Source organism: Melospiza melodia, chromosome 5, assembly GCF_035770615.1.
Source record: "Melospiza melodia melodia isolate bMelMel2 chromosome 5, bMelMel2.pri, whole genome shotgun sequence".
NCBI lineage: Eukaryota > Metazoa > Chordata > Aves > Passeriformes > Passerellidae > Melospiza > Melospiza melodia.
This window is the reverse complement of record NC_086198.1, coordinates 90,767,384-90,792,956: the sequence shown is the minus strand read 5'-3', so window position 1 is coordinate 90,792,956 and position 25,573 is coordinate 90,767,384. Positions and strand designations below refer to the sequence as shown.

Sequence of the window (25,573 nt, the reverse complement as noted above, 5' to 3'; positions counted from 1 at the left end):
TTCCCATGCAGATCCATCTCCAGCAGGATGTTCCAGGTGGTCTCTCCCTGGGGAATAGTCTTTGGAAAGGGTTGGATCCCTTCCCACCTGGATCTGTCTCCATCAGGATGTGCCAGGTGGTCTCTCCTTTGGGAATGGTCTTTGGGAAGGGCTGGGATACCTTCCCACCTGGATCTGTCTCCATTGGGATATCCCAGGTGGTCTCTCCTTTGGGAATGGTCTTTGGGAAGGGCTGGAATGCCTTCCTACCTGGATCTGTCTCCTTTGGGATGTCCTGGGTGGTCTCTCCTTGGAGAAGGATTTGAGAATGTCTGGGATCCCTTCCCACCTGGATCCATCTCCATCGGGATGTCCCTGTGGTCTCTCCCTGGGGAAGAGTCTTTGGGAAGGGTTGGAATCCCTTCTCCCCCGCATCCATCTCCATCGGGATGTCCCAGGTGGTCTCTCCTTGGGAAGGGTTGGCATCCCTTCCCACCCAGATCCATCTCCATCGGGATGTCCTGGATGTTCTCTCCCTGGGGAAGAGTCTTTGGGAAGGGTTGGAATCCCTTCTCCCCCGTACCCATCTCCATCGGGATGTCCCTGTGGTCTCTCCCTGGGGAAGGGTCTTTGGGGTCCCCCAGACTCTCCCGTCCGTGTCCCCAGGTGCCAACGGTGAGCGGTGCCCGACGCCGTCCCCACCCGGCTCCCCGGGGACGCCCCACGACAGCTGCAGCATCGCCCCGCTGACGCCCTCCCAGTCACCGGTGAGTGCCACACCAGTATGGCCACTGTGGGGTCCCAGTAAGGCGGCTTTGGGGTCCCAGTAAGGCCGTTATGGTGTTCCCAGTAAGGCCAGTGTGCGGTCCCAGTAAGGCCATTATGGTGTTCCCAGTAAGGCCAGTGTGTGGTCCCAGTAAGGCCATTATAGTGTTCCCAGTAAGGCAGCTTTGGGGTCCCAGTAAGGCCATTATGGTGCTCCCAGTAAGGCCAGTGTGTGGTCCCAGTATGGCCGTTATGGGGTTCCCAGTAAGGCAGTTATGGGGTTCCCAGTAAGGCAGTTTTGGGGTTCCCAGTATGGCCATTATGGGTTTCCCAGTAAGAGAGTTTTGGGGTCCCCAGTAAGGCCATTATAGGGTTCCCAAGAAGACCATTATGGTGTTCCCAGTAAGGCAGTTTTGGGGTCCCAGTAAGGCCATTGTGGGGTTCCCAGTAAGGCAGTTTTGGGACCCCAGTAAGGCCATTATGGGGTTCCCAGTAAGGTCACAGTGGGGTCCCCAATAAAACCTTTATGGGGTTCCCAGTAAGGCAGATTTAGGGTCCCAGTAAGGCCATTATGATGTTCCCAGTAAGGCAGCTTTGGGGTCCCAGTAAGGCCACTATGGAGTTCCCATTTTGGCCAATATATGGTCCCAGTAAGGCCACTAAGGGGTTCCCAGTAAGGCAGTTTTGGGTTCCTAGTATGGCCATTATGGGGTTCCCAGTAAGGCAGTTTTGAGGTCCCAGTATGACCATTATGGGGCTCCCATTTTGGCCTGTGTGGTTCCCAGTAAGGCAGTTGTGGGTTCCGAATAAGACCATTATAGGGTTCCCAGTAAGGCAGTTGTGGGGTCCGAATAAGACCATTATAGGGTTCCCATAAGGCAGTTGTGGGGTCCCAGTAATGCAGTTGTGGGGTCCCAGTAAGCCCATTGGGGTCCGTCCCCCTCGTCCTTTCCCCTTCTGGTCCTTCTCCATTTCCTGCTCCCCCTCCCCTCCCAGTCCATCCTCCATTCCCCTCAGTCCCACAGGATGGGTCAGTCTATCCCCAGGACCTCTATCCATGGAATTTTCAGCATGGAGGGGTTTTCCAGCTCTGGAATTACCCACCAGGAAAAATTTAACCCCACAAAACTCCTGCCCTCCTCCGGGGCCGCCGGGTGTGGGAGGCCACGTTCCAGAGCCTGATCCTCCCTGGAGCTCCCTGTCCCTGCACATTCCTGCTCCAGCCGCCTCTTCCCTGCTGATCCCAGCATTTTTCCAGGCCAGCTCGTGTCCTCCCTTATCAAATCTGGGGACATTACGAGTTAACGAGGCTTTCAGCTTCCCGTGGTGACATGAGGACAGGGCCTTGTCACATCCTTACGGCTTCTTCAGCATGGGCACAGCCCTGGAAGGAAGGGACATGGAGTGGGGATAGGAAAAGGGTGGGAGCAGCAGTGGGAATGTCCCAAAATGCCTGGGCCAGGGGGATTTTCAGCTAGGTGACATTTGGGGACACCTGGAATGATGTCACCTCGTCCAAGATGGGGAGCAGGGAAGTGTTTGGGTTCAGTGACCTTTGGGGACAGCTGAGACAATGTCCCTTGGAGTGACACTGGATATAGGGAACCATTTGGGTTTAGTGACCCATGGGGACACCTGGGACAATGTCCCTTGGACTGAGATGGAACACAGGGAAGAGTTTTGGTTGGGTGACCCTTAGGGACACCTGAGATGATGTCACCTCATCCCAGATGGGAAGCAGGGAATGGTTTGGGTTCAGTGACCCTTGGGGACAGTTGGGACAAGGTGAGATTGGACACAGGGAAGGTTTTCAGCTGGGTGACCCTTGGGGACACCTGGGATCGTGTCACCTAGCCCAAGATGGGAAGCAAGGGAGGGTTTGGGTTCAGTGACCCTTGGGGACACCTGGGACAATGTCCCTTGGTGTGAGATGGGACACAGGGAAGGATTTTGGTTGGGTGACACATGGGGACACCTAGGATGATGTCATCTCATCCCAGATGGGAAGCAGGGAAGGGTTTGGGTTCAGTGACCCTTGGGGACATCTGGGACAATGTCCCTTGGAGTGACGCTGGATATAGGGAACAATTTGGGTTTAGTGACCCTTGGGGACACCTGGGACAAGGCCCCTTGGACTGAAACTAGGCATAAGGAAGGTTTTTGGGAATCTTGGCTCCAACTTCAGGGTCCAAGTGAGGGGGGCTCAGCACAATAAAAATGGGAGCCCCCAACCACCCTGGCTGCTCCCATGGGCATCCATCCCTCTCCAGGGCTGTCAGAACCCCTGTATCCCATGGGAACAGGGTCTTTGGGAACAGTTGCAGCCACCCCATGGAATATGGGAGACACTTTTCTGAATGAGTGAAGATGTATAAGAAGAATCACCCATCAGGGAATCACCAATCTGCATTAAAAATCCAGGAAAAATCCTGAAAATTCAGGAAAAATCCTGAAAATCCTGGAAAAAGAAACCAGTTCCTGGGGTCTTCACCACTTTTCTGGGATCTCCCAGTCAAAATTGAGTGCTTGATCCCATTCCTTACCTTCCTTACTGCCCGTGGAATATGGGAGATGCTTTTCCCAGTGAGTTGAAAATGTGTACGAAGAAGAACCCATCAGGGAATCACCAATCTGCGTGAAAAATCCAGGAAAAATCTTGAAAATCCTGGGGAAATCCTGAAAATCCAAAGAAAATGAACCAGTTCCTGGGGTCTTTACCACTTTTCTGGGATCCCCCAGTCCAAAGGGCTTGATCCCATTCCTTGTCTTCCAGCGGAGCGAGGCGCGTTCCCAGCAGACGCCGTCCTTCTCCGTGGTGGTGGCCATCGACTTCGGCACCACCTCCAGCGGTTACGCCTTCAGCTTCACCAGTGACCCCGAGGCCATCCACATGATGAGGTGAGCACCTGCCAGAGGCCCCGGAGCTGGGAAGGGACATTCATGGCCCCAAAGTGGTCAGAGGTTGGCTTGGTGGGAGATGGTTCCTGGCAGCAGCGGGTAGAAGGTGTGGGGTGAGGATGTTCCAAGGGATGGAGCCCTTCTTCTCTGGAGCCAGGCTGGGAGAGCTGGGAATGTTCACCTGGAAAAGGGAAAAATCCAGGGAATCCTCAGAGTCCCTGAAGGGGCTCCAGGACAGATGGAGAGGGACTGGGGACAAGGCCTGCAGGGACAGGAGCCAGGGAATGGCTCCCACTGGGAAAGGGGAGATTGGGCTGGGATCTTGGCAAGGAATTGCTGGCTGGGAGGGTGGGCAGGGGCTGGGCTGGAATTGCCAGATTTGCTGTGGCTGCCCCTGGATCCCTGGCAGTGCCCAAGGCCACGTTGGACACTGGGGCTTGGATCCACCTGAGACAGTGGAAGGGATTCCTGCCAAGGAAGTAGGTGGCACTCAGTGGTCTTCAAAGTCCCTCCCAACCCAAACCAGTCTGGAATTCCATTAAATTTCTAGGAGGATGGAGCGGGATCACCCCTCCTCCTTTGTCCCCCTTTAAGGTCCTTCACACCGTGCCCATAGAAACAAACTAAACCTGGCAGGACCCATTCCCTGGAATTTCACCTGCTCCGGCTCCTCTTTGCAGGAAATGGGAAGGGGGCGACCCAGGCGTGGCCAACCAGAAGACCCCCACCAGCCTCCTGCTGACCCCGGAGGGGACATTCCACAGCTTTGGCTACACTGCCCGCGACTACTACCATGACCTGGACCCTGAGGAGGCCCGCGAGTGGTTTTACTTCGAGAAGTTTAAAATGAAGATCCACAGCACCAGTGTGAGTCCCTGCTCCCATCCTGACATTCCTGGTGTGCACACGGGGATCCTGGCCAGGCTGGGAATTGAAATGTTGGGAAAAAATTCCATTTTAGCCCATTTTAGGGGGTGAATTTGAGGTTCTCCCATCCGGGCTGCTCCAGGGTGGGTGGATCTGCATGAAGCTTCAGGTGCCTGAGCTCCAGCTGGGGCACAGAAGGATGAGCAAATTCCCGAGGTTTGGTGACAGATCCACCTCCCAGCCCCTGGTGTGATCCATCTGCTGTTCCTGGCAGGATCTGACCATGAAAACCGAGCTGGAAGCAGTCAATGGGAAGAAGATGCCGGCGCTGGAGGTGTTCGCCCACGCGCTGCGCTTCTTCAAGCAGCACGCCGTGCAGGTGGGGCCACCTCCATCCCTCCTCCTCCTTCCCAAATGGAATCCTGTCCATCCTCTCCATGCCTTCCATGGGAGGGTGGGGAGGCCCTGGAATGGAATTCCCAGCTTTGCTGTGGCTGCCCTGTCCCTGGAAGTGTCCAAGGCCAGGTTGGACAATGGGGCTTGGAGTGACCTGGGATAGTGGGAGGTGTCCCTGGATGGGATTTAAGATCCCTCCCCACCCAAATCATTCCGTGGATCACCGGGAACCCCCAGGTGTCACCTCCTGCCAGGGGCCCCGGAGCTGGGAAAGGACTTTCATGGCCCCAAAGTGGTCAGAGGTTGGCTTGGTGGGAGATGGTTCCTGGCAGCAGCGGGTGGAAGGTATGGGGTGAGGATATTCCAAGGGATGGAGCCCCTCTGCTCTGGAGCCAGGCTGGGAGAGCTGGGAATGTTCTCCTGGAGAAGGGAAAAGTCCCCAGGTGTCACCTCCTGCTTGTCCCCTGGCAGGAGCTGAAGGACCAGTGCCCGTCCCTGCCCGAGAGCGATGCCATCCGCTGGGTGCTCACCGTGCCGGCCATCTGGAAGCAGCCGGCCAAGCAGTTCATGCGGGAAGCAGCCTACAAGGTGGGGGGACTCCAGAGGTGACCACGTGGTGACCCTCACAGGGGTTGTGGTGTCCAGGGTATCCCCTTCTTCCCTCTGAATTCCCACTGCCAGAGGGTAGAGTTAGGTGGGATATCGGGAGGGAATTCCTGGGTGGGAGGTGGGGAGGGGCTGGGATGGAATTCCCAGATTTGCTGTGGCTGCCCCTGGATCCCTGGAAGTGTCCAAGGCCAGGTTGGATGGATTTGGATCCACCTGGGATAGTGGGAGGTGTCCTTGCCCATGGATAGGGTGGGAGTAGGATAGGATTTAATGTCCTTCCCACCCAAATCCAAGGGATTTAAGGTCCTTCCAACCCAAACCCAAGGGATTTAAGGTCCTTCCAACCCAAAAGTTGTTGGGTGAGAGGGTGGGTAATTTTCCAGGTAGGTGGTTAAGAGGATTATTGGGTGGTTGGTTGAATTTTTCAGTGGTTGGTGGTTGGTTTGGTGCTCAGGGTCATTGGTTGAGCAGTTGTCTGTTTGAGTGGTTAGATGGTTGGTTGATGTGTCAGTTCAGCAGTTGGTTGGTTGAGTGGTTGGGTGGGTTGTTGGTTTGGAGGTTGGTTAGGTGGCTGCTTGAGCAGTTTGGCCACTGGTTGGGTGATTGGTTTGGTGGCTGGGCCATTGGTTGAGCTGTTGGTTGGTGGGTTGAGTGCTTGGTTTGGTGTTCAGGACATTGGTTGGTTCATTGACTGACTGGGTCACTGGTCGAGCAGTTGGATGATTGAGCAGGTGGTTGATTGGGTGGTCAGGTCGTTCGTTGGGTGTGGGTCAATGGTGAGGTGGTCAGGTCAGTGGTCAGGTGGTTGGTTGTGTGGTTGGTTTGGTGATCAGTTCTTTGGTTGTGTGGTTGGTTGGACAATTGGTTGGGTGGTGAGGTCATCAGTTGGTTCGGTGACTGGTTGGATGGTTGGTTTGGTGGTCAAGTCATTGGTTGTGTGGTTGGTTGTGTGGTGAGGTGGTTGGTTGGATGGTTGTTGGTTGGGTGGTTGTTTTGGGGGTAAAGTCATTGGTTGGTTGGTTGGTTGGTTGGTTGGATGGTTGGTTTGGTGGTTAGTTCATTGGTTGTGTGGTTGTTTGGATGGTTAGTTGGGTGGTGAGGTTGTTGGTTGGTTGGGTGGTTGGTTGCACGGTTGGTTTGGTGGTCAGGTCTTTGGTTGGTTAGTGGTTGGTTAGATGGTTAGCTGAGTGGTGAGGTCATTGGTTGGTTGCGTGGTTGGTTGGATGGTTGGTTGGGTGGCCAGGTTGTTGGTTGTGTGGCTGGTTGTGTTGGGTGGATTTATGGCAGGTTGTGTGGTCAGTGATCAGCTGCATGCTTGGATTGTTGGCTGAGCTGTTGGATCACAGGTTGGGTGGTTGATTGGTCAGTTGAGATTTTGGGTGAATATTCAGATATTGGCGAGTATTGGGTCCTCCCTCATCTCACAATTCCAGATCCCTGTGACAACCAAGGGCATGGGGACACACCTGGAAACCCCCAGTCCCTGTCACTGCGTGTCCCCACAGGCCGGGCTGGTGTCCCCGGAGACGCCGGAGCAGCTGCTGATCGCGCTGGAGCCTGAGGCTGCCTCCATTTACTGCCGGAAGCTGCGGCTGCACCAACTGATCGAGCTGAGCTGCCGCCCCCCGACCAATGGCGCTGAGACCCCACACCCCATCGACTCCAGCTTCCGGCAGGGTGAGGGGCCATGGGAGTGGGATTGGGATAGGGCAGGGGCTGGAGGAGCAGGGAATACGCTCGGGATAGGGCAGGGGGGCTGGCGGAGCAGGGAGTGGGGTCGGGGATAGGCCTGGGGGCTGGAGGAGCAGGGAATGGGGTTGGGATAGGGCTGGAGGAGCAGGGAATGGGGTCAGGATAGGGCCAGGGGCTGGAGGAGCAGGGAATGGGGTCAGGATAGGGCAGGGGTTGGAGGAGCAGGGAATGAATGGGGTCAGGATAGGGCCAGGGGCTGGAGGAGCTGGGAATGGGGTTTGGATAGGGCAGGGGTTGGAGGAGCAGGGAATGAATGGGGTCAGGATAGGGCAAGGGGCTGGAGGAGCAGGGAATGAGATCTGGCCCTGCACGCCAGATCTGGAGGGTCCATCAGCTTCCATGGCTGGGGAAGTCCCCAGAAACCCCATTCCAGAGAGTCCCCATCCCCAGAGACCCCCACCCCCCGCCCCCCATTGCCAGAAACCCCATTCCCAGAGAGTCCCCTGTCCCCAGAGACACCCTGTCCCCAGAGACCCCTTGTCCTCAAAGACTTCCCATCCTCACACCCCCATTCCCAGAGGCCACATTCCAGAGACCCTTCATTCCCAGAGACCCCCATTTCCAGGGACCTCCCATCCCCAGAGACCCCATTCCCAGAAACCTCATTCCCAGACACCCCTATACCCAGAAACCCCATTCTTAGCCCCCCCACCCCATTCCCAGAGATCCCATTTCCCCCTTCCCAAATCCAGGGCATTTTTCCCTGCTTTCCCATAAGCCTCCAAGTCGTGTCCCCCTCCTGCCACCTTGGCCACCACCTCACGTCCCTGGGCCACCCCCACGGACTGTCCCCACCATGGATGAGATCCTGGGCTTTACTGGGACAGCCCCAGTTTGCCCAGCTGGGAGCAAGCCCCGGAACTGGGATGTGCTGGTGGCGATCCCAGATGGAGATTTGGGGGATTTATGGGGTTGCTCACGCTGACCCCAAGGACGAGGAATTATCCCTGTGCCAAAAATATCCCAGGACAACCCCACCTTTCCCAGCTCATCCCGGCCCTTCCGGGTGCCTTTGATGTCCCAGGGATGGTGGGGAGCAGAGGAAACCCCACCCGGGCTGTGGGGTCAGGGCTGGAGGTGGCATCGCCCAGGGTGGGCACGGGGTGATGCCCTGGGATCCGCTGGGATCCTTTGGGATCACAGCAGGGAAAGCTGGATCAGCCCATCCATGGTGGAGCTGGGTCATAACGGGGTCCTGGCTGGAGGGGAGCAGCCACCAGTGCTCCCAGTACAGACCCCACAGCAGGAATGGGGTGGGTCCTGGGTAATAGGGTGGATCCCATGGAAATGGGGGTGATCCCATGGATATGGAGTGGATCTCATGGAAATGGGGTGGATCCCATAGAAGTGGGGTGGACGCCATGGAAGTGGGGGGGATCCCATGGATATGGGGTGGATTCCATGGAAATGGAGTGGATCCCATGGAAGTGGGGTGGATCCCATGGACATGGGGTGGATCCCCTGGAAATGGGGGTGATCCCATGGAAATGGGGGGAATCCCATGGATATGGGGTGGATCTCATGGAAGTGGAGTGAATCCCATGGATATGGGGAGAATCCCATTGATATGGGGGGGATCCCATGGATATGGGGTGGATCCCATGGAAATTGAGTGATTCCATGGAAGTGGGGTGGATCCCATGGATATGGGGTGGATCCCATGGAAGTGGGGGTGATCCCATGGAAATGGGGGGGATCTCATGGAAATGGGGTGGATTCCATGGACATGGGATGGATCCCATGGAAATGGGGGGGATCTCATGGAAATGGGGTGGATTCCATGGACATGGGATGGATCCCATGGATGTGAGGGGGATCCTGACCCCGCTGCCGACCCCTGGCTCTGTCCCCCAGCCCGGGAGCAGCTCCGGCGATCCCGGCACAGCCGCACCTTCCTGGTGGAATCGGGAGTGGGCGAGCTCTGGTCCGAGATGCAGGCAGGTACGAGGAGGGGACACGGGTGGGGAGATTCCCAGATCCCGGGGTCCCCCTGGATGTGCCCTTGGTGACAGAGCCACCCTCAAGCACCCAAGGGTTCTCCTGCCATGGGGGTGACACCGTTGGGGTCTGTCTCTTGACCGCACAGAAGGGGCGGGGTCTCCCTGCCACCATCCCGTCTCTTCGTCTCTCCGCCCGCCCCAATTCCCGATATTTTGGTTTAAGTTTCATTTTCCCCGGGAAAACGCAGCCCCGTGTCCCCGAGGATGGGTGTGGCGGCGGTCACTGAGGACGGCCACCCTGTCGCTGTCCCCCCCGCAGGTGACAGGTACATCGTGGCCGATTGTGGCGGGGGGACTGTGGATCTGACCGTGCACCAGATCGAGAAGCCGCAGGGGACGCTGAAGGAGCTCTACAAAGCCTCGGGTGGGATGAGGATCCCTATTCATCCTTTTTAACCCCGCTCCGGGATTCTCTCGGGACCCCAAACCCCGGCTCTGACCCAAACCCAGGCTGGGACCCCAAACTCGGGCTGGGACCCCAAACCCGGAACTGGGACCCCAAACCCGGGTGGGACCTCCAACCCAGGACTGGAGCCGCAAACCCGAGTAGGGACCCCAAACCCGAGTAGGGACCCCAAACCCGGGCTGGGACCCCAAACCCGGGCTGGAACCTCGAACCCCACGAAAGGGCCATGGATGGGGCTGGGGCGCCACCTGGTGGCGACGGGGGGAAGTGCAGGGGGATCCGGGAGGGACAGAGAGGGGACAGAGGGAAAGGGACACGGACTGGGGGCACAAGGAGGGACATGGCTGGGTTAGGGGGGCAAGGTGGGGCGGAGACGATGGGGAGGGTGGGGACAGAGGGACAACGGAATGGGGCGTGTGGGGGATATGGGGACATGGATGGCACAAGGACATCGGGATGGGGCATGCAGGGACACCGTGGTAGGGGTGCCACGGGGATGTGTGGGGACCTCAGGATGTGGGGAAGTGGGACATGGAGATGCGGGTGACACAGGGACATGGGGGACATGGGGCGGACAAGGACATGGAGATGATGGACATGGGGACTTGGGAATGGGGGGGATGTGGGGATATGGTGTTGGGGGGGACATGGGGACATGGGGGATAAGGGGGCTGTGGTGAAGGGGGACATGAGGACATCAGGATGGGGGATATAGGAGACACGGGGACATGGGGGTGGGGGACACAGGGACATGGGGGGAGGACAAGGACGTGGGGATGAAGACATGGGGACATGGGAGATGTGGGGATATGGTGTTGGGGGGGACATGGGGGATATGAAGGACATGGAGATGTGGAGGATATGGGGGACACAGTGATGGGGGACATGAGGATGTCAAGCTGACACGGGGAAATGGGGATGGGAGACATGGGGGTGTGGGTACCACAAGTATAGGGGGATGGTGGACATGGGGACCACAGGGACATGGGGACAGCAGACATGGGGACCACAGGGACATGGGGATTGCAGACATGGCGGCCACAGGGACGTGGGGATGTAGGGGACATAGGGACACGGAGATGTGGGAGAATGTGGTGATGGGGGACATGGCTGCCATGGGGACACAGCAACCACGGGGCCACCTCCTGACCCTACCCTTGTCCCTCAGGAGGTCCCTACGGGGCCGTGGGCGTGGACCTGGCCTTCGAGAAGCTTCTGTGCCACATCTTCGGGGACGATTTCATCGCCACCTTCAAGGCCAAGCGTCCGGCGGCCTGGGTGGACCTGACCATCGCCTTCGAGGCGAGGAAGCGTGCGGCCGCCCCGAGCCGCTCCAGCCCCCTCAACATCTCCCTGCCCTTCTCCTTCATTGACTTCTACCGCAAACACCGCGGCCACAACGTGGAGACCGCGCTCCGCAAGAGCAAGTGAGGGGTGCCACGGGTTGGGGACGTCTCGGGAGCGTGGGGACACGGTGGGAGTGACACTGAGGTGGGAGAGGGCAAGAGAGGGAGGAAAGGCGGGATAGGGTGGGAGGGGAGAGGACAGGAAAGAACCAGGCGGGAGCTCCTTGTCACCCCCAGGTCCCCTGTCTGTCCCCAGTGTGAACCTGGTGAAGTGGTCGTCCCAAGGGATGCTGCGGATGTCCCCCGAGGCCATGAACGAGCTGTTCCAGCCGACCATCACCCACATCATCCAGCACATCGGTGGGGCCCGGGGACATGGCCACCCCTGGGGAACCCCTGTCCCTGTGCCATCCCCTGTCCATCCCTGGGGAACCCCTGTCCCTGTGCCAACCCCTGTCCATCCATGGGGAACCCCTGTCCCTGTGCCACCCCCTGTCCATCCCTGGGGAACCCCTGTCCCTGTGCCAACCCCTGTCCATCCATGGGGAACCCCTGTCCCTGTGCCACCCCCTGTCCATCCATGGGGAACCCCTGTCCCTGTGCCACCCCCTGTCCATCCATGGGGAACCCCTGTCCCTGTGCCACCCCCTGTCCCTGGGGTCACTCCCCATCCCTGGGACCTGCCCTGTTAGTGGGAGACTCCCATTCCTGGGATCATTCCCATCATTCCTGGGAGCCCCTTCATCCTTGGAATCATTCCTGTCCCTGGGACCATCCTTTACCCTATGAGCCCCCCCATCCTTGGGACCATCCCATGCCTGAGAGATCCCCCCCATCCCTGGGACAATCCTACATCCTGGGATCCCCTTTGTCCCTGTGGCCCTGCTCCTGTCCCTGGGACCCTCCTGTGCCTGGGACTCCCCTTCATCCCTGGGACCTTCCCTGTCCCTGGAACCCATCTTGTCCCTGGAACCACCCTTATCTCTGCAATCCACTCCATCCCTAGAACTCACCTTGTCCCTGGGATCCCCCATTCCTGGAACATTCATCATCACTGGAATCTCCCATTGTCCTTGGGAACCTTTAATCCCTGGAACCCCATTGTCCCTAGGACCAGCCCTTGTCCCTGGAATCCCCATTGTCCCTGGAAACCTTTTATCCCTGGAATCCCCATTGTCCCTGGAATCCCCATTGTCCTTGGAAACCTTTTATCCCTAAAACCCTTCTTGTCCCTGGAACCCCCATTGTCCCTGGAAACCCCCTTGTCCCTAGAACCCCCCCTTGTCCCCGGGACCACCCCCCCCGTCCCTTGTCCCTGGGACCCTCCCTGTCCTTTGGCCCCCTTCCTGGCATCCCTGGAACTTCCCCCATTCCTGGACTCCCCTCATCCCTGCCCCCCCATCACCCCCACACCCCTTCTCCCCCATCCCAACCCCAAACCTCCCCTTTTATCCCCCCCTCCAGACGCCCTCCTGAAGAAACCCGAGGTCCACGGCATCAAGTTCCTGTTCCTGGTGGGCGGCTTTGCCGAGTCGGCCATGCTGCAGCGGGCGGTGCAGGCCGCCTTCGGCCACTGCTGCCGCGTCATTGTCCCGCAGGACGTGGGGCTCACCATCCTCAAGGGGGCCGTGCTCTTCGGCCTCGACCCCGGCGTGGTGCGGGTGCGCCGCTCCCCGCTCACCTACGGCGTGGGTGTCCTCAACAAGTTCGTGGAGGGCAAGCACCCGCGCGAGAAGCTGCTGGTCAAGGAGGGCAAGAACTGGTGCACCGACATCTTCGAGAAGTTCGTCACCGTGGACGAGTCGGTGGCCTTGGGAGAGGTGGTCCAGCGGAGCTACTGCCCGGCCCGGCCCGGCCAGCGCCGGACCATCATCAACATCTACTGCTGTGACAGGGATGACGTGGTGTACATCACCGACCCCGGCGTCAGGAAGTGCGGCACCATCAGCCTGGAGCTGGGGGACGCGGGGGACGCGGGCGCGGCGCGGGGCCGGCGCGAGATCCGCACCAGCATGCAGTTCGGGGACACCGAGATCAAGGTGACGGCGCTGGACACGCGCACGGCGCGCAGCGTCAGGGCCACCATCGACTTCCTGTCCAACTGAGGGGCCCTGGGATGTGCCACCATTGACTTCCTGTCCAACTGGGACTACCCAGGATGTGCCACCATTGACTTCCTGTCCAACTGAGGGGTCTTGGGATGTGCCACCATTGACTTCCTGTCCTACTGGGACTACCCAGGATGTGCCACCATCGACTTCCTGTCCAACTGAGGGGCCCTGGGACATGCCACTATTGACTTTGCGTCCAACTGAGACTACCCAGGATGTGCCACCATCAACTTTCCATCCAATTGAGGGGCCCCTGGGACATGCCACCATTGACTTCCTATTCAACTGAGGGGCCCCTGGGATTTGCCACCATCAAATTCCTGTCCATCTGGGACTACCCAGGATGTGTCACCATCAACTTCCTGTCCAATTGAGATGACCCTGGGATGTGCCACCATCAGCTTCCTGTGCATCTGAGACTACCCAGGACATGCCACCATCGACTTCCGGTGCAACTGGGACTACCCAAGACGTGCCACCATCAACTTCTCATCCAATTGAGGGGTCCCTGGGATGTGCCACCATCGACTCCCTGTCCAACTGGGACTATCCAGGATGTGCCACCATCGATTTCTCATCGAATTGAGGGGCTCCTGAGACATGCCACCATTGATTTCCTGACCATCAGAGGGGCCCCTGGGATGTGCCACCATCGACTTCCTGTCCAACTGAGACCTTCCTGGAGACTCCACCATTTTATTAATCTCCAACTGAGACCTCCTGTCATTATGGGGACACCCCCAGGACCTGCCACCCTTGACTTCCTGTCCAACTGAGGGGCCCTGGCATTGTGGGGACCCCCCTGGAATATGCCACCATTGACTTCCCATCCATCTGAGACCCTCTTGGAGATGCCACCATGGACTTCATCTCCACCTGAGGGACCCTGTGATTGTGGGGACACCCCTGGAAGATGCCACCATCAACTTCCTGTCCAACTGAGAGTCCTTGTCATTGTGGGGACAATCCCAGGACCTGCCACCATGGACTTCATCTCCAACTGAGAGTCTCTGTCATTGTGGGGACACTCCTGGGAGATGCCACCACTGTCCCAATTAGACCTCCTTGGAGATGCCACCAACTGACATTGGGACCACCACTGTGTGGACCTCTGGGAGATGCCACCACTGACTTCGTCTTCAACTGAGGCCATCCTGGGATCTGCCACCACTGAATCCTGTCCAACTGAGAGTCCTTGTTATTGTGGGGACAGTCCCAGGAGCTCCCACCATCAACCTCCTGGCCAACTGAGAGGCCTTAGGAAATGCCACCATCAATTTCATCTCCAGCCGAGACTTCACCAGCATCATGAGGACTTCTAGGACCTACCACCATTAACTTCCTGTCCAACTGAGACCTTCCTGGAGATGCCACCATGGACTTCTTGTCCAACTGAGACCTTCCTGGAGATGCCACCACCGATTTGCACCCCAGCTGAGATCTCCTGTCACTGTGGTGACCATGCCAGGACCTGGCACCATTGACTCCCTCCCAGACTGAGACCCCCCATTATCCTGGGGACCCCAATCCCTGTCCCCCACCCTCTCCCAGCCCCCCTTTAACTGGAATTGGTCTCACGACCCCTCCCCATCCCCCATCCAGGACTGTTTGGGATCGTCCACCCGGGGGTGTCCCCTGTCCCTCTGGGCAGGGTCATGGAGGGGATTTGGGCTCCCATCCCATTCCCAGTGGGATTTTCCTCCTTCCCGAGGTGGGATTTTGTACTTTAACCCCTCCCCCAGGCATGTAAAATATCTTTATATTTATATACATATATATATATATATATATATTTGTAGGCACATAAAACCTCCTGAAACTGCTCCTGGTCCTGGTACCATGAGGAAAAAAAATGGGAAAACAGAGAAAAAAAAACAGGAAAAAAATCTGAGAAAAAAAAACAAACAAAAACCCCAAAAAAGAGGTGCTGGCAGCAACACAAAGACATGGCAGGGGGACACGGCAGGGGGACACAGCCCCAACCCCGAAGCCACTGGGGACTCCCCACTCCTGCCCCACATTCCACAGGCAAAATTCCTCCCCCACCCCAGAAAAGAGGGAAAAATTCCCACCCCAAGAGGCACAATTCCCCCAAAACCCCCAACACGGGGCTGCGGGGTGAGGGCGAAGCAGCAGCAGCAGCAGCAATGAGCGGGGTCCCCCCCTCTGCCCGCTTTGGGGACCATGCTGTGCTCTGGGGACTTTGGGGTGCCCCGGGGTGGGCTCTGGGGTCAGTCGAAGCCGTGCCACTCGCTCTGCTCTGAGTCGTACTCCAGCTCGGCTCCCATGCAGCGCACCCCGTCCAGAAGCATCGGCGTCCCGTGGTGACGGTCTGGGGACAGCAGGGGACACGGCTCGGGGACAGCTCTTTTTGGGGGGTGGGGGGTGGGAATGTCCCTTTTTTAAGGAGTTTGGGGGTGGTTTTAGGCTCCCAGTGCTGGGATGGGTGGGGGATGTGCTGTCCCTTGTGTCACCGCTGTGGTCACTGCCCAGGGGTGCTGACAACCTCGGGGGGCTGGGGGTGGCTGGGATATGAGGTGGGGGACACAGGGAACAAGGGGGTGTTAGGGCTTATGGGGAGGGTTCCAGGGATGGGGGGTCCCAATGACAAAGGGGTGCCAGGGACAGGGGATATCCCAGGAACAAGGCGGGGGAGTCCCAGGGACAAGGTGGGGGTCCCAGGGACAAGGGAGGGTCCCAGGGACAGGGGACATCCCAGGGACAAGGTGAGGGTCCCAGGGACAAAGGGGGGACCCAACCAGGCACAGGGACTCCAGGGACATTGGGGTCACCCCCCAACCCCTCCCTTCACCCCATCCCAGGGCTCTCCTCAACCCCTGGGCTGGGGAGTTTTTGGGATGAAATCCCCCATTTTGGGCAATTCCTCAAGAGTGCCCTGGAGCTGGGACAGCGCCACACCTGAACTGGGACACTGGGACAACTGGGAAGAGTGGCTGGGCCTGGGCGGGGAGGGAAGGGGACAGGGAGGGACCCTTACCCATGACCCGGGCCTGCACGGTGACCTTGATGTGGCCGGGACTGTGTCCGGCCAGCAGCAGCTCCTCCTTCAGCACGCCCTCCTTGTGCGCCATGTACTCGCAGCGCACGCTGTGCCCTGGACGTGGGGACAGGGAGGGGCTGCTGGAGAGCTGTCTGTGCCCTCCTCACCCTGCCTGTGTCCTCATCACCCTGCCCGTGCCTGCCTGTGCCAGCCGGAGCCCTGCCTGTGCCCTCCTCACCCTGCCTGTGCCAGCCTGAGCACTGCCTATGCCCTCCTCACCCAGCCTGTGCCCTCCTCACCCTGTCTGTGGCCTCTTCACCCTGACTGCACCTTCCTCACCCTGCCTGTGCCCCCCTACCCCTGCCTGAGCCAGCCTGAGCCTTCCTCACCCTGTCTAGGCCCTCCTCACCCTGCCCGTGCCCTCCTCACCCAGCCTGAGTCCTCCTCACCCTGCCTGGCCCCTCCTCACCCTGCCTGTGCCCTCTTCATCCTGCCTGCGCCTTCCAGAACCTTCTTGGCCCTCCCTAAACCCTTCCTGCCTTTCCTGTGCCCTCCTCACCCTGCCTGTGCCTGCCTGAGCCCTTGTCACCCTGCCTGACCCCTTGTCACCCTGCGTGTGCCCTCCTTACCCTCTCCTGAAACTTCCCTGGCCTTCCTGAACCTTTCCTGTCCTACCTGTGCCTGCCTGCACCTTCCTGAACCTTCCCTGAAACTTCCCTGCCCTCCTCAACTTGCCTGCACCTTCCTGAAGTTTCCCTGCTCTCCCTGAAACCTCCTTGCCCTGCCTGTGCCTGCCTGATGCTTCTCTGCCCTCCTTGACCCTCCCCTGCCCTGCCGTCAGCGCCCGAGTCCTGCCTGTGCCCTCCTAACCCTGCCTGCCCTTCCCTGAATATTCTCTGCCCTGCCTTTACCTGCCTGTACCTTCCCTGCCCTGTCTGCCCCTCTCTGAACCTTCCCTGCCCTTCCTGAAACTTCCCTGCCCTGTCTGAGCCCTCCTTTCCCTCTGTGCCCTTCCCTGCCCTCCCTGCACCTTCCTGTCCCCTCCCTGCCCTGCCCTGTCTGTCCCTGTCCCCTCCCTGCCCTGCCCGTCCCCCCTGCAACTCATGGGCTTCCCCAGGGCTCCTTTCCCCTGCTCCAGAGAGGCCCTGGCCCTGATCCCGGCTCCAGTCCCAATCCCGGCTCCAATCCCGATCCCAGCCCCAATCCCGATCCCAGCTCCAATCCCGATCCCGATCCCAGCTCCAATTCCAATCTCGGCTCCCATCCCAGTCCCTATTTTGGCCTCAGTCTTCGTCCTGTTCCCAATCCTGACCCTGATCTCAGTCCCACTCCTGATTCTGGCCTCAGTCCTGGTTCAGTCCTGGCTCCTGGCTCCTATCCTGGTCCTGATCCAGCCCCACCCCCGGTTCTGATCCCAGTCCCAATCCCAGCCCTGATTCCGGCTTCTGGCTCCAATCTCGGCTCCAATCCCGTTCCTGATTCCAGCCTTGATCCCAACCCCAATCCTGGCTCTAATCCCAGTCCCAATCCCATTCCTGATTCAAGCCTTGATCCCAACCCCAATCCTGGCTCTAATCCCAGTCCCAATCCCATTCCTGATTCCAGCCTTGATCCCAACCCCAATCCTGGCTCTAATCCCAATCCCGTTCCTGATTCCAGTCCTGATCCCAGACCCAACCCCGGCTCTGATCCCAGTCCCAGTCCCGGTCCCGATCCCAACTCCGATCTCAGCCCCAATCCTGGATCCCCAATCCCACCCCTGCCCCCGATCCTGATCCCAATCCCCGGTGGGACTCTCCAAACAAACCCTAAAGTGTTTTTTTCGGGGTGGAGCCAGCGGTGGGTGGGAAAAGTCCCATCCCTGCCCTGTCCCCACTGCCGGGAGGTGACACCAAAGCCCAGCCCTGTCCCCACTGCCGGGAGGTGACACGAACGCCCCGCCCTGTCTCTGCCCTGTCCCCACTGTCAGGAGGTGACACCAACGCCCCGCCCTGTCTCTGCCCTGTCCCCACTGTCAGGAGGTGACACCAAAGCCCAGCCCTGTCTCCGCCCTGTCCCCACTGCCGGGAGGTGACACCAAAACCCAGCTCTGTCCCCGCCCTGTCCCCACCGCAGGGAGGTGACACCAAAACCCAGCCCTGTCCCCGCCCTGTCCCCACCGCAGGGAGGTGACACCAAAACCCAGCCCTGTCCCCACTGTCCCCACTGCCAGGAGGTGACACCAAAACCCAGCCCTGTCCCCACTGTCCCCACTGCCAGGAGGTGACACCAAAACCCAGCCCTGTCCCCACTGTCCCCACTGCCAGGAGGTGACACCAAAGCCCAGCCCTGTCCCCGCCCTGTCCCCACTGCCGGGAGGTGACACCAAAGCCCAGCCCTGTCCCCGCCCTGTCCCCACTGCCGGGAGGTGACACCAAAGCCCAGCTCTGTCCCCGCCCTGTCCCCACTGACAGGAGGTGACACCAACGCCTCGCCCTGTCTCTGCCCTGTCCCCACCGCAGGGAGGTGACACCAAAGCCCCGCCCTGTCCCCACTGCCGGGAGGTGACACCAACGCCCCGCCCTGTCTCTGCCCTGTCCCCACTGTCAGGAGGTGACACCAAAGCCCAGCTCTGTCCCCACCCTGTCCCCGCCCTGTCCCCACCGCTGGGAGGTGACACCAAAGCCCCGCCCTGTCCCCGCCCTGTCCCCACCGCAGGGAGGTGACACCAAAGCCCCGCCCTGTCCCCACTGCCGGGAGGTGACACCGAGGGGACAGGGATGTGGGAAGCAGCATCCATTGGCTGTGGGACATCTGGGATGGGACTGAGGTGGCCTTGGGGACCTGTGGTGTCCTCAGAGCGGAGCCCGTGTCCCCAAGGAACTGCCACCCAGCTCAGCTGTCCCCAAGCTCCGGGATCCCATGGATGTCACAGCACCCAATTGTCCCCAAAGCGGAGGGTGGCACCTCTTGGAGCAATCCTTGTCCCTGTCCCCTGTCAGGGTTTGGAGCCCCCCCGGGAAAGGAAAATCCCAACAACAACAAAATAACAAAATCTGGGGACATCAGGGACATCCCTGAGGACAAGGAATTGTCACCTCCCTCAAGAAACACTGAGGGGACAATTCCTGGGTGTGGCCCCTTTGGGAAAGGGCCGGGTACGGGATGGGGACACTGGGGACAAGGAGGGGACGCTGGGGACAAGGAGGGGACACGGTACCTTCGGGCAGGGAGGTGACACTGACGATGCGCAGGTTGGGGTTGGGGACAGGGAGGGGACAAATGTCCTTGCCCAGGCTGGGCACGGGGGGCAGCACGAAGGTGATCTCGTACTTGTGCAGGATCTTCAGGAATCCCACCTGGAAAAGAAAGCGGGATATGGGGGTGACACCAGGGCTGGGGTGGCATTGTCACCCCCCCTTTGGGGACAAGGGATAATGGAGGGTCCCCAGGAAGGTGGGGACAGCACCTGGAAAGGGGGAATTATCCTAAATATGTTAAATCCAGGATTTGTGCCCTAAAAAAAAATTCAGGAAATAATAAATAAGAGATAATTCAGGAAATAACAGGAATAATTTCAAAAAATAAATCAAGGAAAGGTAACAGACAGGATGATTTTGTCCCCAAAAAATGCAGGAAAAATATGGAATTTTGGGACAAAAATCTGGGAATAAGAACCCATGGGTGTCACAGGAGCAGGGAGAGGTTTTCCAGCTGTCCCCGGAAAAGGCAGGAGTGCCTCTGCCCATGGAATTTTTCCGCTGTCATGACAAAAAGCAGAGCCCTGCAGAGCCTTGGAAAAATCCATTTTGGGAAGGGAACGATCCCTGAGGGAAAAAACATCCGGGGCCAGGATGCGGAGGGTGGAATTCCCAAAATCCATCCCAAAGAGCTGGAAAAGGATCCAGGGAGAACCTTCCAGAGCCTAAAGGGGCTCCAGGACAGCTGGAAGGGGATCTGGGACAAGGACACAGGGAATGGGGACATTTGGGGTGGGATTTTGGGAAGGAATTCCCGGCTGGGCTGAAATTCCCAAATTTTTTGTCGATCCCTGGGAGTGTCCAAGGAATCAGGACGAGCCCCAAGCTCTTTCCCTCCCCAATCATTTTTGGGATTTATCCCTTTAAAACAAGGACAAAGGGAATGGGGACATTTGAGGCGAGATTTTTGGAATTCCCAAAATGCCCCCATGGGGTGGGATCATCCCAAAGGGCTGGAAAAGGATCCAGGGAGAACCTTCCAGAGCCTAAAGGGGCTCCAGGACAGCTGGAAGGGGATTTGGGACAAGGACACAGGGAATGGGGACATTTGGGGTGGGATTTTGGGAAGGAATTCCCGGCTGGGCTGAAATTCCCAATTTTTCTGTGGAGTGTCCAAGGAATCAGGACGAGCCCCAAGCTCTTTCCCTCCCCAATCATTTTTGGGATTTATCCCTTTAAAACAAGGACAAAGGGAATGGGGACATTTGAGGCGGGATTTTTGGAATTCCCAAAATGCCCCCATGGGGTGGGATCATCCCAAAGAGCTGGAAAAGGATTCAGGGAGAAAATTCCAGAGCCTGAAGGGGCTCCAGGAGAGCTGGAGGAGGATTTGGGGACAAGGACACAGGGAATGGGGACATTTGGGGTGGGATTTTGGGAAGCAATTCCCGGCTGGGCTGAAATTCCCAATTTTTCTGTGGAGTGTCCAAGGAATCAGGACGAGCCCCAAGCTCTTTTTTCCCCCAATAATTTTGGGATTTATCCCTTTAAAACCCCGGAAAAACAACCAGGATCTGTTTTCCCAGGCACATCCCCTCCCCGTGTCCCCGTGTCCCCGTGGGTGGCACTGCCACCCCATCATTGTCATGCGGTGGGAACACAAACAGGGGCCGCCCCCGGCGGCAGCGCCGGATTTGGGGATTTGGGATGGAATTCCGGCCACGAGGCTGTGACTCAGCGCCGCTGGTGGCAGCTGCAGGTGCCACACGTTGGTGGCACCGCGGGTGGCTCCTGTCCCCTCCCCTGGCGCCGCCCCCGGAGCTGTGACACCCCGCGGGATAACCGGGATAACAGGGAATGGCCCTGATGGGATTCAGAGCGGACTCAACCTCCCCAAAACACGGCAGAGGGGACAGTGCCATGTGTCCATGTGTCCCCTGTGTCCCCAAAGCCACCCAAATGTGGCGCTGGGTTTGGGGGACAAACCGGAGTTGGTGCCCTCGGGGAGCAGCGCTAAGGAATGACACGGAATTCTGGGGTGGTGACGCCTCGAAATCCGGGAATTTTCGGGATTTGGGAGCCCCCGAGTCCCCAGGGGATGGTGACACCGCCCCGCTGTCCCCCTGTCCCCCACCTTGACCAGGAAGTGGCCGTCCTTGTCCTGTGTCACCATCACGGCCGAGTCGTGCAGCTGCTCCTGGAAGTGCACGTGGCCCTGTGTCCCCTCCTGCTGCTGGCCCTGCGTCCCCTCGGGGGTGAAGCGCACCGCTGGCCCCTTCCCCTTGCTGCCTGCGGGTGACAGAGTGACAACGGGCCCGTGTCACAGCCCTGTCCCCAAGGGCAGGTGGCCTCGCCTTGGGGACGGAGCGTGGTGGCACCGGGAGAGGCTTCCCTGTCACGCCCTGCCTGCGTCACCTGTGGGGATCTGGGGGAACAGCCAGCTCCTCTCCGAGCAGGGAAAGGCCACCGGGACATGCCGAGAGGGTCCCCAAGTGTCCCCAAGTGTCCCCAAGCATCCCCAGGCTCAGCAGACTCCTCTCCCTCCTGTGATGTCCTTGGGACAAGTGACACAGGCTGGGGACATGGGGAACAGGTGAGAAGGGGGGAGAGCGTGGAAGTGCCACCAGCCCATGCCCAGAGGGTCCCCAAATGTCCCCAAGTGTCCCCAGGTGTCCCCAAGCTCAGCAGACTCCGCTCCCTCCTGTGATGTCCTCAGGACAAGTGACACAGGGACAGAGGGACACAGGTGACAAGTGAGCACAGCCAGCTCCCCTCCGAGCAGGGAAAGGCCACCAGCTGATGTCCAGAGGGTCCCCAAGCATGCCAAAGTGTCCCCAAGTGTCCCCAGGCTCGGCAGACTCTTCTCCCTCATGTGCTGTCCTCAGGACAAGTGACACAGGGACACAGGTGACAAGTGACCACAGCCAGCTCCCATCCGAGCAGGGACCGGCCACCAACTGATGTCCAGAAGGTCCCCAAGTGTCCCCAGGTGTCCCCAGGCTCGGCAGACTCCGCTCACTCCTGTGATGTCCTTGGGACAAGTGACACGGGGACAGAGGGACACGGGTGACAAGTGAGCACAGCCAGCTCCCCTCCAAGGACCAGAAGGTCCCCAAGCGTCCCCAAGTGTCCCCAAGTGTCCCCAGGTGTCCCCGGGCTCGGCAGACTCCGCTCCCTGCTCAGGCTGCGCGGTGCCACGGCAAGGGAAGGTGACACAGGGGAGGTGACACCGGGGAGGTGACACGGCTGTGACAAGGCCAGCAGGACAGGCCACACGGCAGCGCCGCGGCCCTGCCACCAGCTTGGGGACAGCGCTGTCCCCACGGCGGAGGCCCAAATCCCGTGGGATTTTCCACGTGCGCCGCTTCCATGGAAAATCCGCCCCTTCCTCCTCCTCCTCCTCCTCCTCCTCCTCCCGCTGCTCCCAGCTGGCAGCAGATTGTCACCAACGCCAGCAGCAGATTGTCGCCTCCCTTGTCGCCTGAAGAAAGGGCTCTTTGTGCTGGCAGCGCCGGGAAGCCCGGCCTTTAATGAGCCGGGCTTTAATGAGCCGGGCTTTAATGAGCCGGGCTTAATGAGCCGGGTTTAGGGCCCCGCCATTAACCGGGGGGGACAGCGAGGGACACGGTGACAGCGCGGGGACACACGCGGGGGACCCTCCTGGGTGGCGATCCCGAAGGATCCGAGCGGATCCCAAATCCCGAATCCCAAATCCCGACCCTCGATAATCCCAAATAATGATCCCAAATCCCTTTGTCACCCTGGTGGCACTTGGGGACGTTTGGCTGCCCCCTCCCGGGCACGGGGACTCTGGGGACACTGGGATTGGAGCGGGAGAAAGGCGGGAATTGGGGTGTCCCGGGATTTGGGGTGTCCCGGGATTCGGGGTGGCCTCGGGAGGGGACAGCAGGGACTGGCAGGGGTGGCAGTGAGGGATCCGCTGGATCGGGGATTTATGGGATATCTGGGATTTGTGGGATCAGGGATTCCCTTGGATCTGGGTTTATGGGATCTGGGATTTAGGGGATTAAGGAATCCGCTGGACTGGGGATTAATGGAATCTGGGATTCGCTTGGATTTGGGATTTAGGGGATTAGGGAATCCACTGGATCTGGGATTTGTGGGATCCAGGATTCCCATGGATTTGGGATTTCTGGGATTTGTGGGATCAGGGAATCTGCTGGTTCAAGGGTTTATGGGATCAGGGATTCCCTTGGATCTGGGACTTACAGGATCTGGAATTTATGGAATCAGGGATTTATGGGATCAGGGATTCCCTTGGATCTGGGACTTACAGGATCTGGAATTTATGGGATCAGGGATTTATGGGATCAGGGAATCCACTGGATCAGGGATATGTAGGATCTGGGATTTATGGGCTCAGGGAAACCCTTGGATCTGGGATTTGTGGGATCTGGGATTTATGGGATCAGGGAATCCCCTGGAACTGGGATTTATGGGATCAGGGATTTCTGGGAGCAGCAAATCCCTGGATCTGGGATTTATGGGATCTGGGATTTCTGGGAGCAGGGAATCCCCGGATTTGGGATTTCTGGGATCAGAACCTGCTGGACCCTCGGGGTCACCGCGTCCCCCTGGGGGTCTCAGGGTCCCCCCCAGGATGTCCCCAACCCTTTTTTTCCTGGGAATCTCCTGGGCCTCTCCCAGCCTTATCCCACAGGGAAGGAGCCACCCCTGGCCCCATTCCCAGCGAAATCCCCGGAGCAGAATCCCACAAAGATTCCTCGGGATTTCTCTCACCCCAAAGCGCTTTTGGGGTCCCTCAGATCCCGGGATGGGCACAGAGAGACCCCAAAAGCTCCGGGAAAACCCCAAATCCCGGGATGCGGGGACATGGAGGGGACGCGGGCACTCACCCTTGCCGGCTGTCGCCATCTGTCCCTCCGGCGATGTCGCTGTCCCCAAATTCAGCGGCCGGGGGGCATCGTCCGGGAATTCTGCGGGAATGGGGCGGGAATGGGGTGGGAATGGGAAGGCGCCGGTCCCGTCCCATATTCCCATCCCCTTGCGGGGACAGTGGTGGCCCCGAGGTGGCCCCGAGGTGGCCCCGAGGTGGCCCCATTCCAGCAGGGCCTGGAATGGGCATTCCCTGATCCCAAAGCTCCGGGAAAAGCGCCAATTAGGGAATTCCCTCCCCCGAGCGTGCCTCAGTTTCCCTCTTTTTTCCCCCTGAAAAAATCTCCGAGGTTTGGGATTTTTTTCCCCAGATTCCCAGCGCTGATCCCAAACTTGGAGCCCTTTCCCAAATGGGATAAACGAGAGATCAGACCCCAATCTTGGAGCTTTTCCCAAATGGTTTTTCCCGGGATAAATGGGGGATCACACCCCAAATTTGGAGCCCTTTCCCAAATGGGATAAATGAGAGATCAGACCCCAAACTTGGAGCTTTTCCCAGATTATTTTTCCCGGATTAAAAGGGAGATCAGATCCCAAATTTGGAGCCTTTCCCAAATCATTTTTTCCGGGATAAACGAGGGATCAGATCCCAAACTTGGAGCCTTTTCCTAAATGGGATAAATGGGAGATCAGATCCCAAATTTGGAGCTTTTCCCAAATCTCTTTTCCCGGGATAAAAGGGAGATCGGATCCCAAACTTGGAGCTTTTCCCAAATGGTTTTTCCCGGGATAAACACGCGGAGACGCCACCGCCAGCCGGGAATTCGGGATGTGACATCTCCCCAAAAAATAAATAAATAAAAACATGCCCGGGATGGAATCGGAGGGTCAAACCTCCTCCTCCTCCTCCTTTTGGGATCGCCCCATGGGAGCGGGAATGCCGGCAGGGATTGGGAAAAGGGGAAAACCCCAAAACGCCGGGAATTCCACGGGGGAGAAAAAACCCCACAAATTCGGGATAAAAACGGGATAAAAGAAAACCGGGCTGGAATAAAAGGCGGGAGCCTCTCCCGCGGGGGAAATCCAGGGATTTGGGGGCGTCCCAAGCCATGCTGGGTGGGGGGTGAAGGAAAAGTGTCCCCAAGCTCAGCATGGGGGTGGCATGCCCCCAGGAGGGGACAGCGCGGCCGCGGTTGTCCCCATCCCCCTTTCCCGGCGCCGTTTCCCTTCCGCCGTTCCCCGCGGCCCTCGGCCCCTCCTCGGGGCTGCCCCGGTGCCTCTGCCGCCCCCCGGGTGCCCCGGGTGCCCCGCAATGTCCCCCGGTGTCCCCCGGTGTCCCCCCGGTGTCGCCGCGCCCCGCTCACCCCGCCGCTCCCGCTGCCCGCTTCCCGCTGCGGGGACACGCCC

General features: G+C 58.9%; 2 protein-coding genes across 2 annotated transcripts in view; one reads left to right on the top strand and one right to left on the bottom strand.

Annotated features, from left to right (window-relative positions):
• Window positions 1–14,952, top strand: part of HSPA12B (heat shock protein family A (Hsp70) member 12B) — a 20,348-nt gene extending 5,396 nt beyond the window's left edge. The window contains exons 3-13 of the mRNA XM_063157811.1: window positions 646–746; window positions 3,518–3,642; window positions 4,323–4,509; window positions 4,784–4,888; window positions 5,377–5,493; window positions 7,020–7,191; window positions 9,121–9,207; window positions 9,526–9,630; window positions 10,841–11,099; window positions 11,275–11,378; window positions 12,483–14,952. Of these exons, the coding sequence (XP_063013881.1) occupies window positions 646–746; window positions 3,518–3,642; window positions 4,323–4,509; window positions 4,784–4,888; window positions 5,377–5,493; window positions 7,020–7,191; window positions 9,121–9,207; window positions 9,526–9,630; window positions 10,841–11,099; window positions 11,275–11,378; window positions 12,483–13,123 (2,003 nt within the window). The 3' untranslated portion in view covers window positions 13,124–14,952. The remainder of the gene's footprint in view (window positions 1–645; window positions 747–3,517; window positions 3,643–4,322; window positions 4,510–4,783; window positions 4,889–5,376; window positions 5,494–7,019; window positions 7,192–9,120; window positions 9,208–9,525; window positions 9,631–10,840; window positions 11,100–11,274; window positions 11,379–12,482) is intronic.
• Window positions 14,902–25,573, bottom strand: ADISSP (adipose secreted signaling protein). The gene is made up of 6 exons (XM_063157812.1): window positions 25,531–25,573; window positions 24,187–24,267; window positions 21,444–21,598; window positions 19,330–19,468; window positions 16,128–16,244; window positions 14,902–15,461 (listed from the first exon to the last, which is right to left on the bottom strand). The coding sequence occupies exons 2-6, from the start codon at window positions 24,203–24,205 to the stop codon at window positions 15,361–15,363; spliced, it is 531 nt and encodes a 176-aa protein (XP_063013882.1). The 5' UTR covers window positions 24,206–24,267; window positions 25,531–25,573; the 3' UTR covers window positions 14,902–15,360.

What these genes read in the sequence shown, in the direction of transcription:
- ADISSP (XM_063157812.1), bottom strand. An exon ending in ACGGCCACTTCCTGGTCAAG is followed by an intron (nt 19,469 to 21,443) that starts GTGGGGGACAGG and finishes TTTCTTTTCCAG; the next exon opens with GTGGGATTCCTGAAGATCCT. An exon ending in TGTCACCTCCCTGCCCGAAG is followed by an intron (nt 16,245 to 19,329) that starts GTACCGTGTCCC and finishes CCCCACGTCCAG; the next exon opens with GGCACAGCGTGCGCTGCGAG.